The sequence below is a fragment of the Drosophila sechellia genome, chromosome 3L (genome assembly GCF_004382195.2).
Source record: "Drosophila sechellia strain sech25 chromosome 3L, ASM438219v1, whole genome shotgun sequence".
Classification (NCBI taxonomy): Eukaryota; Metazoa; Arthropoda; class Insecta; order Diptera; family Drosophilidae; genus Drosophila; species Drosophila sechellia.
The window spans coordinates 1349018-1365192 of NC_045951.1; the positions used below are offsets into that span (position 1 = coordinate 1349018).

At 48.1% G+C, this 16175-nt stretch overlaps 3 protein-coding genes across 9 annotated transcripts; 2 read left to right on the forward strand and 1 right to left on the reverse strand.

Moving 5' to 3' along the window:
* Positions 1-106: 106 nt before the first annotated feature.
* On the forward strand, positions 107-4745 carry LOC6610300 (probable E3 ubiquitin-protein ligase HERC4). Of its 3 annotated transcripts, XM_032718396.1 has the most exons (12): positions 107-317; positions 384-499; positions 567-744; positions 882-1118; positions 1313-2039; positions 2097-2358; positions 2418-2741; positions 2802-3092; positions 3149-3747; positions 3804-4029; positions 4085-4198; positions 4261-4413. In XM_032718396.1, the coding sequence occupies exons 2-12, from the start codon at positions 419-421 to the stop codon at positions 4411-4413; spliced, it is 3192 nt and encodes a 1063-aa protein (XP_032574287.1). In that variant the 5' UTR covers positions 107-317; positions 384-418. The 3 variants fall into 3 exon arrangements, with proteins under 3 accessions (XP_032574287.1, XP_032574286.1, XP_002034895.1); XM_032718395.1 differs by having other exon boundaries at positions 108-499; positions 4261-4745; XM_002034859.2 differs by having other exon boundaries at positions 108-499; positions 567-729.
* Positions 4746-4934: 189 nt separating this feature from the next.
* On the forward strand, positions 4935-15933 carry LOC6610302 (unconventional myosin IC). Of its 4 annotated transcripts, none has more exons than XM_032718781.1 (7): positions 4935-5177; positions 12330-12474; positions 12545-12660; positions 12717-13179; positions 13242-15505; positions 15568-15664; positions 15746-15933. In XM_032718781.1, exons 2-7 carry the CDS (start codon positions 12349-12351, stop codon positions 15758-15760), a joined length of 3081 nt encoding a protein of 1026 aa, XP_032574672.1. In that variant the 5' UTR covers positions 4935-5177; positions 12330-12348; the 3' UTR covers positions 15761-15933. The 4 variants fall into 4 exon arrangements, with proteins under 4 accessions (XP_032574672.1, XP_032574674.1, XP_002034897.1 ...); XM_032718783.1 differs by lacking the exon at positions 4935-5177 and adding an exon at positions 7526-7591; XM_002034861.2 differs by lacking the exon at positions 4935-5177 and adding an exon at positions 10833-10966.
* Positions 8380-11126, reverse strand: LOC6610301 (leukocyte receptor cluster member 8 homolog). Of its 2 annotated transcripts, XM_002034860.2 has the most exons (4): positions 11033-11126; positions 9150-10832; positions 8939-9100; positions 8380-8848 (listed from the first exon to the last, which is right to left on the reverse strand). In XM_002034860.2, exons 2-4 carry the CDS (start codon positions 9289-9291, stop codon positions 8424-8426), a joined length of 729 nt encoding a protein of 242 aa, XP_002034896.2. In that variant the 5' UTR covers positions 9292-10832; positions 11033-11126; the 3' UTR covers positions 8380-8423. The 2 variants fall into 2 exon arrangements, with proteins under 2 accessions (XP_002034896.2, XP_032574677.1); XM_032718786.1 differs by having other exon boundaries at positions 8380-9100.
* Positions 15934-16175: the final 242 nt, after the last annotated feature.

Consider the following 16175-nt stretch of genomic DNA (forward strand, 5'->3'; position numbering starts at 1 on the left):
TTAGGAGCGGATCTTAAAAATCCGAAAGCGATGCAGCCCTAGCTTAAGTTAATTTCCAGAGCTGCCAACGTGGGCAAAGTGGCCCTATGCCAACCAGTTGGCATCGCCACCATTATTTGTTGGTTTTTTGTTGCTGGTTTTTGAGTTTTTATATTTTTTTTTTTCTAGAACAATAATGAAGGCCTAAATTTTAGTTAAAGAGCGTTGTAGATAACAGGATTCAGAATTAGGCTCAGATTCAAAAGACACACCCATCGAAAGCTTGACGAGGCATGAACCGAGCAATTGGAATCGGAAGCAAGTGGACACAAAAGAATGTAGCTAACAATCGGGGACATTCTCGAAAATTCTCGTAGCACCAACAAGTAAATTACTATACCCAGAAAACGCAAAGGAGCTGGTGGGCGGATCCAGAGCAATGGCATCTGGCAAAGAGCTCTATTGCTGGGGAAGCACTTCGCATGGTCAATTGGGACTTGGCGGAATCGAGGATGAGCAGGTAGATAGAAGACTTTCGGGTACAGGCCCACTTATATTACTTTTGTATGCCTTTGATTTCCCCACAGATCCTCACACCCAGGCAGATACCCTGGACACCGGACACCGCTGTACAGCAGGTCGCATGTGGACACCGGCACACCCTCTTTCTGACCGCCACTGGTAAAGTCTACGCTTGCGGGAGCAATGACTACTCTCAACTGGGACACGATCTGCCCACCAAAAGGCCACGTATGTCGCCATTTCGTATGTAATCTTCATTTATCGTCTTGTCTGAACACTCTCCACTAACTCCACCTCATCTCCAAACTCACCAACTACGCGAGCTACTGCTGTGAACCGAGTCTAAATCCCGCAATCATCTTCCGGCCGACTTTTTGCAGAGCTTATCCCCGAACTGCAGGATTACGTGATCATCCAGATATCCTGTGGCAGCCGCCACTCATTGGCGCTCTCCGATTGGGGCCAGGTCTTAAGCTGGGGCGACAACGACTGCGGCCAGCTGGGACATGCCACCGAAAAGGAGATCGTGCAGCTGCCCAAGGTTGTGCGGCAATTGGTCTCCAAGACGGTGGTGCAGATCGCCTGCGGCAACAATCACAGCTTGGCACTGACAAGTTGTAAGTATTGAATGGAACTTAGTGATTCCATCGACTAGATACATAAATCTTAAACATGAAACATGATGAGATGATTGTATTTCCCAAGTTTAGGGCATTACTAAAGAATTCTTATCTAAATTTTCTATATATACATGTAGAATCCAAGCCAAACAACGATACCTTCCGACTAACATCATTCTTGACGTTTCTAGGTGGCGAATTGTATTCATGGGGTTCCAACATCTACGGCCAACTGGGCGTGAACTCCCCCAATGATTTGACACATTGCAACTATCCCCTCCGACTAACCACTCTGCTGGGAATTCCGCTGGCCGCCATTGCCTGCGGAGGCAATCACTCGTTCCTCATCTCCAAGTCCGGTGCGGTGTTTGGATGGGGCAGGAACAACTGCGGGCAACTGGGACTGAATGACGAAACGAACCGCGCGTATCCAACACAGCTGAAAACACTGCGCACCCTGGGCGTGCGATTTGTGGCCTGCGGCGATGAGTTCTCCGTTTTTCTGACCAACGAGGGAGGGGTGTTCACTTGTGGAGCTGGCGCCTATGGGCAGTTGGGTCATGGCTTTAGCTCGAATGAGATGTTACCGCGAATGGTAATGGAGCTAATGGGCAGCACCATCACTCAGGTAGCCTGTGGCAATCGGCACACTCTGGCGCTTGTTCCATCGCGCGGCAAGGTTTACGCCTTCGGCTTGGGTAGCTCTGGGCAACTGGGCACGAGGAGTACCAAGAGCTTGATGCTGCCGCAGGTGGTCATCGGACCTTGGGTGTCGCCCAGCGGATCAGCCCAGTTACAATCCAATGATTCACAGGTGTCGTTGGTCATCCGACAGATTTTCTCAGGTGGCGATCAGTCAATTGTGACCACAACTTTGTTTATAGACAAGGTGCCGCCCGAGGATTTTAGAATCTACAAGTAATTATAGAAGCGTGTTACTTTCGTAAAAACATACTGATTATATCTACTTTGCAGCCCCAAATCGCAGATCCTAACCCTAACCGCAGAAGTCACCAGACAATGTGCTCAGAGCAAGCAAGGCTGTCAAAGCGACATGGATCTCCTGAGCTCTATTGAACTGATATTTAAAAGCCAAGCGTGTTGGAATGGTTCCTTTCTGCTGGATCACGATAGACACTTTGGATGCTCGGTTCGCAACCATGGACTGGATCTTAAAGCAGCCCAACTGGCATTCGACAATCTGCGCGTTGTGGAAAATGAAAGCATTAGGCAGGTGGTAAGTGTTCGCCATTACAAGCATCATTGGTATCTTTTCTAATCATTTCATTGTTTTAGATCTGGGACAATATAACCAAGGAGCTAGTTGTCTCGCTGGTTTGCTCACCGGCGGATGTGGAGAGCATGCGATTATATCTTCTACTGCCACTTTACCACGAGTTCGTGAACTCCAAGCACTACAAGTCACTGCAGGTTCCGTTTGCCAATGCCATATTTAAGCTAGCAGAGAATCCACGGAAAGTGCTGAGCAAGTGGTTGGCCCAAACACCGACTGAATACTTCGAGCATCTTGTCCAGAACTTCTTGCATGTTGTCGTCCATATTATAAGTTTCAAAATGGGCTTGGCTGCCGCTAGTCCCAGAGCCGAAAGGCGTCAACAGGTATTTAGATTTCAATATAGGGCCACACCAGTGTCAATTAATTCTCTATTCATAATCTAGCTGCTGCCATATAACACTGAACTCGAGGTGATTCTTACGCTGATGAAAACGCTCTGCCAAATTAACAACGAGCGCGATGATCGCCTAAACTATCAAATCTTTTACTGGCCTGATCTTTCGGATTATGCAGACGTGCAGCATGAGTACATTAAATGGATCATGGCCGGCACTGCCGGAGAATTCAATATTTGCAACTATTCATTCATTTTCGACCAATCTGCTAAAACAGCGTTACTCCAAGCGGATCAGGCGCTGCAGATGCACTCCGCCATGGCAAATGCGGCTACCATGGTGGGTTAAAGACGCCCAGAAATGATGTATGAGTTGATAACTACTTTTTTATCCAGCATGCATTTAACTTCTTGAACTACGGGATGCCCATCCCGCAGTTCATTGTGCTCAACGTGACGCGCGAGAATCTGGTGCAGGATTCCCTTCGAGAGTTGCAGCAATACTCGCAGAGTGATCTTAAGAAGCCGCTGAGAATCAAGTTCCATGGCGAGGAGGCGGAGGACGCGGGTGGCGTGCGCAAAGAGTTCTTCATGTTGCTGCTCAAGGATCTGCTCGATCCCAAGTACGGTATGTTCAAGGAGTACGAGCAGTCGCGTTTCCTCTGGTTTGCAGATCTTTCCTTCGAAACGGAAAACATGTACTTCCTAATTGGCGTTCTCTGCGGCCTGGCCATCTATAACTTCACCATCATCAACTTGCCATTTCCACTGGCTCTCTACAAAAAGCTGCTGGGCAAGCCAGTGGATCTCAGTGATCTCCGCCACCTCTCCCCTCCGGAGGCCAACTCCATGCAATCGCTGCTCGACTACCAGGGCGAGGATTTTAAGGAAGTCTTTGATCTTACCTTTGAAATATCGCGGGATGTATTCGGGGAGGCGGAGACGAAGTGCCTTAAGCCCAACGGCAATCAGATAGCCGTAACACTGGAAAACAAGTGAGTTTATTGACTTGTCTGTCGAGACACCCGTAATAACTATTATCCCACTTCAGGCAGGAGTTTGTGGATCTCTATGTTGACTTCGTATTCAACAAGTCCGTCGAGCTGCACTACAATGCGTTTCACAAGGGCTTTATGAAGGTGTGCTCTGGCCGCGTGATTCACATATTCCAGCCGGAGGAGCTGATGGCCATGGTGGTGGGAAATGAGGACTACGACTGGCAGGCGCTGCAAGACAACTGCGAGTACCGGGAGGGCTACACTTCGGGCGATGATACAGTGAGTTGTAAACTAAGGATTGGCTTCCTGGACATTAACCTTGTATCTGCCGCAGATCAAATGGTTCTGGGAGGTTATTCATGATATGTCCGAGGCGGAAAAGAAGAGTTTTCTCCTCTTCTTAACTGGCAGCGATCGCATTCCCATCCAGGGCATGAAGGCCCTTAAAGTGAGTTCTTAGATGATACCTATATTGCGAGGGACCCTTTAACCGTATCCTTACCGACTTAGTTCACAATTCAAGCCACCCCGGACGAACGATTCCTGCCCGTGGCGCACACCTGCTTCAATCTGCTGGACCTGCCGCGCTACAAGACCAAGGAGCGCCTCAAGTACAAGCTACTGCAGGCCATCCAGCAGACGCAGGGCTTCAGTCTGGTCTGATCGGTTTGATCCGGACCCATTTTTCACATCGACCTCAAACTACAGGTATTTTCCGAAAGCTTCGGCTTTCGCGCATTTTGGATTGAAGAATGAAGAATGGCTGCTTTCAAAGACAACCCCAACGTGGAACACACATTTATCAGCGATCAAATCAGCAAGTACAATGTCGTGTTATAGCTTTAAACTCTAGACTAGTTATTAATATAGCATTGTTATGGAGAGAAAGGAATTCAAGGAGTTAAATAAGGTTGGTGCATCAGTCTGAGGACAACAACAAATGTCTAAATTTCCGTGTAACTTTTACCAATAAAGAGTTGTATAATATGCTTATATATTATTATTTTCATTGATCGCAGTAACGGTTAAGCTTTAAATCCGATAACGATAACTCCGATTCTGTGCGGAATCGAGCCGCGTTGGCAGCACCGTCGGCGAGCAGCTGAGCCCGAAATCTGGCGGCAAATCGAAGCCGTCGAAGTCAGTTCAACTTCAACTTTGGCAAGGTGCGCGGCCGTGTGCGGAATTCGCTTGTTAATTTCTTTATTCGCCGCCGAGAACTTTTTCGGACGCCCATTTGCATGCGCTGGGCGTGCGGTGCTTGACATTAACCGACCGATTTCGAATACTGCGCGCATATATTCCGTCCTAGCCCCGCTTCTTCAAATTATACAGCAACACCAATTCGCTTACAACAATCGTTGTCCAAACGTCACCTTTACCGGGTCAAGCTAACGGTACCCGCATCGGAAAAGAAATTTAAACAGGTAGAGCACAAAAAAAAGTAACGACTTCGGGCGACAGTTTGTGAAATTATGGGTACTTAGGCCGCCAGTTTGCAATTACATGTGTGCCATCCTGGTCGCTTGTCCATCTCGTCACGCTCAAACTTCTTAATCCGCTTCATACGCCGCGAACGAGGCGAGCTGGCCTACAAAATCAATTACCATCGCAACTTTTGCATATCCTGACAGCTAACAAATGTCCGGGCCACAAAATCCAGCGATACCATGCCGCGCACATGAGTGTATAACTCAAAAAAAGTTTGCAAAGAAAAAATACGAAAAAAGCGGTTCTGCCGGTTTGCCCGTGGTCGTGATCTGTGCAGCGTCTTCCGCTGCTTTCTTTCCTTTGCACGATTTGAACTTGGACACCAAACGCAACAAAAGCCACAGCGGCACAAAAGAGCAACAAAAGCAGGAATGCACTGCGAGAAACGATTCCTTGAGGATTATGCAAATGGTTTACTCAGTTTCCTACTTTCCTAAGAACTTTCAATGAAAATCATGGGTGCTTTATCATGATCGGTTCTTTGAAATAATATTTCGCTTAATTGTAAGTCGTGCTATGGGAAGATGCTTCTCCCAGTGCAGCAGCCACGGCAATCGAAGAGATCTGGTTTATGGTGATGCTCCTCTAATAAAGCGAGCGTTTAGGCACCGGCACCTCAATTTCGCCGCCTCGCTCGCTCCTCCGTTCGCTTCCTGGGTCTTCATTCCACATCGTCCACGAGGATATATGTAAACTGGCTGGGAGGGGTTCACCTGTCTGTGTCCCTCGCCCCTCGCTCCCCGGGGATGAGCTTGTTTGCCCAGGTTTTATAGCAGGAACAAACAGGCAGGGCACACAAAGAGGGTCAACAAGGCGTATGAGTGTGGCTATGGGGGAGACATGAGTAATCGGCGCTCCGCGGTGGATATAGCTGGCGGGGATGTATCCCCTTGCTCCGCTTGCCTACTCGCTGACCAATTGAAATTGTATCAAATTTCAATTTCGTTTCCACACTGCGACGGCCCTCCATTAATTTGACCCAGTTTTGAAAACAGCGGCAGTAAGCCGCTTAAAAATAACCAACTGCAATGGATCGAAAACGAAACCAAATGATTCGCCAAATCTGGCAGCTGTTCAAATACAAGCTCACAACAATATAATCATATTGTCAAATACCTACCTGTAGTCTCAAAATACCTGGGGTCTGCTCACTTTTGTAGTACTTAATGGGATTGTGAGTAGACTGGAGGTGATTGTAGAACACCTTTTTTCGAGTGCACAAAGCATTGCCCCCAATGTCATTGCCTCACACTTGGCACCCAAAAGAAACGAGTTGGAAAACCAAGCGGATCACGAAAAACCGAATTTTGGTAATGATGTAATGCCAACTTTCAGCCAACTAACCGTTTGGCAAACAAACCCAGAGGCCAAAAGAACAAACGAAGGAGGAGGAAATAAAATTGCACGCCTTTTGGTTCGGGTAATTGCGATATTTATTATCGCCCAGCCTTGTCATGTGCTCATTTGACTCTATGGAGTCCACGGAATATTCGGAATATAGCATTACCTGGTGTCTAGGGGACACGGCGACCCACACCCACCCGAAAAAATGTTGAAATCGCGGCCTGATGACAAACTTGAACTTTCTCTTATCGGAATCGGTGGCGTTATCTTCTCGCTGGGTTCAACCAGTTTTACTGATATGATATTGATCGTGTGCGCTCTACATATGTACGTACAGGGTGCTTTTCCCTTTTCTTAGCCAGCTGCATTATGACATTAATTAACTTCTAATAAGATAAGATACGAAAATTAAGTTGAATCGACAAAAGACCACAAGCGATTGTCGTAAACGTCCATCGAAGCACATCGCTTTTCCACGAACGATGTGGAGGTCTGGTCGACAATTGGTATGCCCTCTTTTTTGAATGGGCAGATGTGTCACTTGGAAGAGCAGAGAATTACCTGGGCTTACCTAGTGAACGTAATATGCATAAGATGGTATCTCTTAAGGAAGTTACAATTCATTTTAACCTTTTAAATTACAAATATTGAAGACATTCTACTGTTATCTGTATTCCGCTGAGATACTGCTGATCCACCCTCATAAAGCGGTAATTGGCCATGTGGCAATATGCCCCACTCAATCGATTGTACGCCGCAGTACAAGAATAGCAAAAATCCCCACTAGTCATAAAGTTCCACTGGCGAGGAACCAAGAACACGGAGCCAGCAGTGCCACTCCATTCCATTTCTTTCGACGGAGGAGTGAGCTTGAGTTAGCTCGTGTTGGGATCACCATTACTTCGCACCTCGGATTTGCTCAGGTTCGGTAAAGTGCCAAGTAAGGGCTTTTCGTGGAAGCCCCGAGCCCCAAGCCCCAAGCCCAAACTCCAAACTCTTATTCGACGTGAGTACGAGCAAAAAGTCTGTTTTGAAGCGGCCAAAACAGTAGGAAAGGCAAAAACGAAACAAAACGAAACGAAACGCTTTTTGGCAGTTCTTTCAGCAGATTTTTCTTTTTTGCAATTGGCAGTAAATCGCGTTCAAGATCGGCCTCAGCTGTTGACGCTTTTTATGGCTCGCAGTGAGCTAAGAAAACAGCGGGCCCCAGTGATTGTTTAATACTTAATGGTTATCCGAGACCGAGACCCAGGCACTTGGCATGCGTCACAATGCCGGCGTGATCTCCTCGAGATCTCCTCGGGCCCAGAAGCCTCGTCCCCAAAAGCGGGTGACTCAGCAGCCGCGTGTCCAGATTCTCTTATATACATACATACATATGTATTTGCAACCGGCTCGATAAGTTTGCCCAGTTTGAATTTGAATTTCCAGTCTTTGCGGGTGCGAGAAATTACGATGACGGTCGTTTGAACGAATTCGATCATCGTTCCTCTCGGTCAGCGGCCTTTACTGGATTCTTTATAATCTAACGATCCATTCAGTTGGATGATCTGGCAAAGCTATTCTCAGGGTTTAAGTAATCGTCGATCTCGAGTGGATTAAAAGCAACGCCTTCTCCCTTTCTCCTTTCTGCAATTCTGTTTCTACTATTTTCGGCTTTCAATTGGACGATTTCTTTGGACATTTATCCAGTCAGAATTGATTAGATATTGAATAGAGCTATAAACTAGAACGCATGCGATGATAAGTAGTAAGAACTACGATGCATCATGCGGTTACTCAGAATATACATGGTACACAATTTATTCAGTTTTATTCAAGGATTGGATTACAGTACTTCAGGCCCTGGCCATTTGGAGTAGGTGATAAAGCGGCACAACGTTGGCGTTGTTCCTGCCGTCGAGGAAGTTCTGGTGGGACAGCACGGCCCTGCCCTGGGAAGTGAGTCCATCGGCACCGGGGAGTTGGTTATCGACCTCGCCAGCCGTCGAGGAGCGATAGAAGGGATAGTAGGGATAGCCAGGATAGCCTCCAAAGCCGGGATAGCCAAAGCCCCCAAATCCATAGCCGCCATATCCGCCGTAGTAGTTGTAGCCATTGTAGTAGGGATTGTAGTAGGGCCCCGGAGGAGGAGGAGGTCCTGGCGGCGGTGGTCCGGGCGGAGGTGGTGGCCCCCAAGGACGCTGCGGTGGCGGCGGATAAGCGGGCGGTCCTGGCGACCAGTGCGGTGGATAGCCATACTGCCGTGGGTGCTGCTGATCCTCTGGTGGATAATAGTAATGGTGTTGTACTGACGGTTTCGGGGTGGTCGTCGGGGCTCCCGAGGCCATCACCAGCTTGATCCCGCCCTTACCAATGGTCTTCAGCAGGTGCTCGTCAATCCCCCGTCCACTTCCCAGCGGATCGTCCAGGACCTGTTGCTGCTTATCGGTCCTGGCCTGCCCGGTGACCAGGCTCGTCTGCAGCGGAGCCTTCTCCTGGAAACAGAGGCCGCTGCCCAGCAGCTGCAGGATAACTGAAAAGGATGTGCCACTCTTTCTAGACAGCCGAGCGCCCATACTCACCCAAACCAATCGCAGTCACTTTTCGATCCATGATCTCTTTCGGAATAACCTGACCACTCCAGCTGCATTGCCCTTTTATACGCGGTGCATCTATGATAATCCCACACATCTCTTTCCCGGTTTCCTCATTAGAATAACCCATGCAGTGGCCCAAATTTGGGATGCTTTTCTTTCTTCTCTGTCCATCTCCAGCTCCAGCTCGAACTCGATCTCGATCTCGGATCGATCAAGCACCGTTCTAATAACTGCGCTCATTAATTTGCATATGATCATATGGTTGTAGGGGCTTTGTGGGATCTTTCCACTTCTCATTCCACTTCCATGATCGTTCTGCCAGCCCTGCATTTTCCCAAATGAATTCGATGAGTTCAATATCCCGCGATATTGCTACTTGATATATGACGTCATTTGTATGCAGATGAAGATGGGCTATGAGCCACTGAAGAAAAAACATTGAGCAAAGCTCTTGACAAAGCAAAGGCAACAAATTCTTTGGATATATGTACATATGTGCCCTTGAACTTATTTTATTATCGCTAAATTTCCTTCTTTAGAACTTATCTTAACTTGTTTCCTTCCCGCTCGAAAGCAAATCAGCTTCTGCCTCTTGGATTCCAATTCTTAATGCTCGACTATTTCTTTCGGTGTGCGATTAATGGGCTAGCAAGTTTTTCGTTCGGGTGGGACTCATGGTTTTGGGTTCCGTTATAGGTCGTGTGTCGTAGACATGTTTACGAGTCGTCTGATACCACAAAAAGTGGAGTTCTCTGTTACATCACCCGGTGGAGTATTTCTGGATCGGGAAACCAGTTCCCCACTCTATTGGCCCGCTGAATGGGGATTAAAGAACGCGTGGATCAGGCCGACAAAAGCGACTCCCCCAGGGAACAGAAAGTCAATGACTTCATAGTAGTCAGGTTCAGGGAGAAACCTTGTTATTACAGGGATATTCAGCAAAGTATAATTATAATTACTACGCACTCATTAATATTTACGGTTCAATTCATTACTCAGAAATGTTTGTATTTTTATCAATATCCCCCAGCTAGTTTATCTAATCAGGAAAGTATCTGTAGGCTTGCCCCGCCACCCAGTCAACTTTGGCATGTAGAAACGTGCCAATTGGATCCCAAACAGTCTGAGATCTGCGCCCACCTGCCCTCCCACTTGTGGATACCTTAAATAGACGTAGCATAATCTTAGGCGATGGTTGGTTTGTCAAAGGGGCTAAAGTGCCCATTGGGTGATGTATTCTTATATGGTTTCCGACATGATCGCTATCCACTTCCATCTGTCCTACGTGCAATTAAACAATTATGTGACAAACATCGAATCACGGCGAGCTCGGCTCCAACGACTGGGACGTGTCTGCCGGTCTCTGCGAGAATTCCTGGGAAGTCTTCCCGGCAAACATTTCGCAATTAGTCAGGCATTCGTTCCAGTTCCCCACAGCAAACCCCCTTCCAAGTGGGGCAGAGTGGATGGAAACACACATAGTTGAGGCAATTGCAATCGAGTGTGTTTACTTACAATGTTTTCATTCGGCAATGACTTATTATTTAGCGCACTGATAGCTGATAACACAGTGCTAATGTGAGCTGGAGCACTTCTCTGAGTCTGAGTTTCGAGCTCTGCTCTGACTCACTCAGAAATGTCCCGAAAGCGAGGCAGTCATCTAGAAACCTTCAAAGCATTAAGTTATAATTTACATTTTGGAAGAGCAAGTTGGGGAGTCGGAACTAAGTATAGGGATTCCCTATGTATATTGAAATCCAATCCTTGATCTTCGCAATAATGGATACTAAGGACTATATAGAGTAAGCTGTGCTAAGATTAGTTATCTCAACACCAATTAACTGGCTCGGATAACAAGCAGGACTTACCTTATGAATCAACTGAGTACATTGGTTTGCTTAGAATGATGGGAGATGGGAACGTATATGTTTAGGATTGACGCATGCGAAAAAGACTTATCGTGATCTCAGGTACTTGGAACTCCGGAATACAGCCGCTCCGGAATTCTTTGGTGTGCTGCGTTTCTGTCATGGTCTTCTAAATCGGGTCCCGAGTTTATTCGCGAAAGGCACTATCTAATCGGGGACTGATTGGCGGCATTGCCCTCCTCATCGCAGCAATGGGTATATTATCGTTGATAAATGTGCCGACTAAAAAAACAACACAAATTCCGACGAGGCCAATTGATATGTGGAGAGGAGAAGTATTGATGGTTAAAACGCCTCAACTGCCAGCGGATCGGTTTAGTTTGCCAACGGAGCCGTCAAAGGGCGGAATATGCGCGGAATCTGACACATCCTCCAGAGATTCGTCAGTTGTAGCTATCAGTGGTGTTGTTGTGCAGTAGTGTGTTGTGGAATAGTCTAGGTCGAGTCGGAACAAGGAGAAACGAACAAACATGGCCAGGTAGTGTAAGCGTGACTTGAAGAGAAGCCATCTTGAGATGTGCAATTGTTTACTCAGTGACCTAGTGTATGCATTGCCCAAGTGTCCTTGGATAATCCCACAGTTATATGACCAGCATTGCTTAGGAATCTTAGAAACCCTACTAGTCGCAAATCCATTGCATAATCGTTTCTTTTATGGATTTACCCGCCGCGCATCAGCAGAACTGGAGCAGTCGTCCAATAAAGCAAACTCTTACCACTTGCCCACTTCCCTTGGCCCCATGAAATATGGCATTGATAAGGTGGATTGCACCTGCCCACCATTACTTCTATGGTTCTATAAATACCCCAGATTGGGTATTTGCATTGCGACTCATATAAAATATTATTGGATATGTCTGATGAGATCATTTGGAATTGATCAACAAAAACCACATTGGCGAGTCACTATCATTTTCCTGATTCATTTACGCAGGACTGTTATAAAAATATTGTTACATAGCGAACTTTGTAAGCTCACCGAAAATCTTATCTTTGGGTTTTCGGCTTTCTATGGGGCTTTTCTGAATTGGTTTTCAAGAGGTTTGTCCTAATCAAGGTGGTTAAACATGGCAACCCTTCCAGCTGGGCAGTACGATTAGGTTGGTCGAAGATAAGACCTATGAAGAGGATTTTCTCAGGAAGTTGAAAAAATCACAATGAAGCACCAAATCATTTCTGGGGGATCTGCAGTTAAGGAATCATTTTAATGCTTACATGTCCCCGTTCTTTGCTTTAGTTTTAATTCCCAGCTGAAAATGGAGACGGGCCTGCACGAGCGAGATCGTGCTGGAGTCCAGGACTTTGTGCTCCTCGAGAACTACCAGAGCGAAGAAGCCTTCATCGGGAATCTGAAGAAGCGGTTCCAAGAAGACTTGATTTATGTGAGTGCAAATAGGTTCATAGAAATCAAACCCTTTGCAATAATATTGTTAACAATACACCCTTTCACAGACCTACATTGGCCAGGTGTTGATCTCCGTGAATCCCTACAAACAGCTGCCCATCTACACCGACGACCATGTCAAGCCGTACAGGAACAAGCACTTCTACGAGATGCCCCCACACATGTGAGTCACAAAACCCAGTTGCATTGAACTACCAAATAATGCGCATTCCTGTCCAGCTTTGCGGTGACGGACAACGCCTTCCGTTCACTGATCGAGGAGAACCGCGGCCAGTGCGTGCTCATCTCCGGAGAGAGTGGTTCCGGCAAGACGGAGGCCTCCAAGAAGGTGCTGCAGTTCATTGCCGCCTGCTCCGGCAACCAGACGACCGTCGAGGGCGTCAAGGACAAGCTGCTAAAGAGCAATCCCGTGCTGGAGGCCTTCGGTAATGCCAAGACGAACCGGAATGACAACTCCTCGCGGTTCGGCAAGTACATGGACATCCAGTTCGATTTCAAAGGAGCTCCGATCGGAGGCAACATCCTCAACTATCTGTTGGAAAAGTCGCGAGTGGTGGCTCAAATGGGGGGCGAGCGCAACTTCCACATCTTCTACCAACTCCTGGCCGGTGCCGATGAGGCCCTTCTGCAGGAACTGCGTCTGGAGCGGGCTCTGGACACCTATAGCTACCTGACGGATGGGGTAAGTGGGCAGCCTGGAGGGTATTGGGAATAGGTTTCTGATCTTCGAATTCTAATCCACAGCTCAATGGCTCCGTGACGAGCATTAACGATGCGGACAGCTTCAAGCAGGTACAGCAGGCCCTCACTGTGATCGACTTCAGCAAGGAGGAGCAGCGCGAGATCTTCGGAATCGTGGCCAGCATTCTGCATCTAGGAAACGTTGGCTTCACTGAGGTCGAGGGCAATGCCAAAGTGAACAGCAGGGATCTGGTGGTCACCGCTGCTCGTTTGCTTGGTGTGAACGCTAGCGAACTAGAGGCCGCCCTAACGCACCGTACAATTGACGCTCGGGGGGATGTGGTGACCTCACCACTGAACCAGGAGCTCGCCATCTATGCCAGGGACGCCTTGGCCAAGGCTGTCTACGATCGTCTGTTCTCCTGGCTGGTTCAGCGCCTCAACATTTCGCTGCAGGCGAAGGAAACGCGGGCGTCCCGGAACAATGTGATGGGCATTCTGGACATCTATGGATTCGAGATCTTCCAGAAGAACAGCTTTGAGCAGTTCTGCATCAATTTCTGCAACGAGAAGCTGCAGCAGCTGTTCATCGAGCTAACCCTGAAGTCGGAGCAGGATGAATACCGCCGGGAGGGCATCGAGTGGATACCTGTGGAGTACTTCGACAACAAGGTGATTTGCAACCTGATCGAGGAGAAGCACAAGGGCATCATCTCCATACTGGACGAGGAGTGCCTGCGACCAGGAGAGCCCACGGATAAGACCTTCCTTGAGAAGCTCACCCAGAAGTTGGCCCAGCACCACCACTACGTTTGCCACGAAAAGGCGCCCGCCCACATCAAGAAAATCATGCTGCGCGATGAGTTCCGCTTGGTTCACTATGCCGGCGAGGTCACCTACAGTGTCAATGGATTCCTGGACAAGAACAACGACCTGTTGTTCAGGGATCTGAAGGAGACCCTCAGCAAGGCTGGCAACGGCATTGTGAGGAGCTGCTTCCCGGAGAAAGAGCTGCGCAGCCTGAAGCGTCCGGAGACGGCCATCACCCAGTTCCGTGCCTCTCTTAATAACCTCATGGACATTCTGATGTGCAAGGAGCCGAGCTACATTCGCTGCATCAAGCCAAACGACCTGCAGACTGCCAACGTCTTCAACGATGAGTTGGTACTGCACCAGGTCAAGTACCTTGGCCTGATGGAGAATCTGCGTGTGAGGCGAGCTGGTTTCGCCTACCGACGAGCGTATGAGCTCTTCCTGGAGCGCTACAAGTCCCTGAGCAAGTCCACCTGGCCCAATTACAAGGGTCCCGGTGGCCCGAAAGCGGGCGTCCAGCAGCTGGTGAAAGATTTGGGCTGGGACGAGGAAAAGTACAGGGTGGGCGAGACGAAACTATTCATCCGCTGGCCAAGAACCCTGTTCGATACTGAGGATGCCTACCAGGAGAAGAAACATGAGATAGCGGCCATCATCCAGGCCCACTGGAAGGGATTGATGCAGAGGAGGAAATACCTGAAACTGCGTGCTCAGGTGATCATACTGCAGAGCTACTGTCGCCGAAAGTTGGCCCAGCAGGCGGCCAAGAAGCGCAGGGAGGCCGCCGATAAGATTCGTGCCTTTATCAAGGGCTTCATCACCAGGAACGATGCCCCGAATGGCTTCAACGAAGAGTTTATTGCCAACGCTAAGCGGATGTGGCTGCTTCGACTGGCCAAGGAGCTGCCCACCAAGGTGCTGGATAAGAGCTGGCCCCATGCCCCTGGGCATTGCGAGGAGGCCTCCGGCATCCTTCACCGCCTGCACCGTCTTCACTTGGCCAGGATCTACCGCCTTAAACTGACGCCGCAGCAGAAGAGGCAATTCGAGCTGAAGGTCCTGGCGGAAAAGGTCTTTAAGGGCAAGAAGAACAACTACGCGAGCAGTGTGCCCACCTGGTTCCAGGAGGACCGCATCCCCAAGGAGCACATCCAGGGAGTCAACGACTTCGTGGCCAGCACCTTCGGCAGCGAGCAGCTTAAGTACCAATCCTTCTGCACCAAGTTTGATCGGCACGGCTACAAGTCCCGCGACCGCTTCATCCTGCTGAGCAACAAGGCTGTCTACGTCCTCGACGGAAAGACATACAAGCAGAAGCACCGCCTGCCGCTGGAAAAGATCGACTTCACGCTGACGAACCACAACGACGACCTGATGGTCATCCGCATTCCGCTCGACCTGAAAAAGGACAAGGGCGACTTGATTCTGATCATTCCGCGCATCATCGAGTTCAGCACGTATATCATTGACACCGTGGGAACTGCTTCCATCGTCTCCATTGTGGACAGAAATTCGTAAGTTGCACATCAGTTATCCCAGTGGTTTTCTCTTGACTAAGTGTTGCATTCGATTCCAGGCTGGAGCACAACGTGGTCAAGGGCAAGGGCGGCGTCATCGACATCCAAACGGGCGCCGAGCCCGGAGTGGTTCGTGATAAGGGCCATCTAGTTATCGTAAGTAGTGCGGGGCTCCAGCTCCTCATGAGAAAACGCCCATTATCGTGCTGACCTCACACACAAAATATTTCTTTTCAGATTGGAACGCAATAGGAATTTACTATGACTTTCTTCAGAAAAGTGGCTTTAAATCAAACGACCTTGTTTTGTTATATTCGTGTAATTTATAGTGTAACTATGTATTTTTGTTACTGCAGCGCCTGAGAGTTGTGTATTCGGATTTTATATGACTAACGTTCCATCTAAATGTATATTGTTTAAAAATACATATAAATACATTACAATTTGTATATGAATTGGGTTCTTATCACTCACTTGTGTTTTTTCAAAGTGGAAACGTGTCAATTTTTTCTAGTCTCTTATCTCGTTTCTCTCAAAAAGAACCGCCCACTCGATTGGCAAAAGCAGCGGTCGATAACTTTGTTTTGAAACGTCAGTAAAGTTCGATGCTACCAGACTAAAAAAAACTCGTTAAAGTCGTGCACAACTCACTAAAGATTTCATGTAA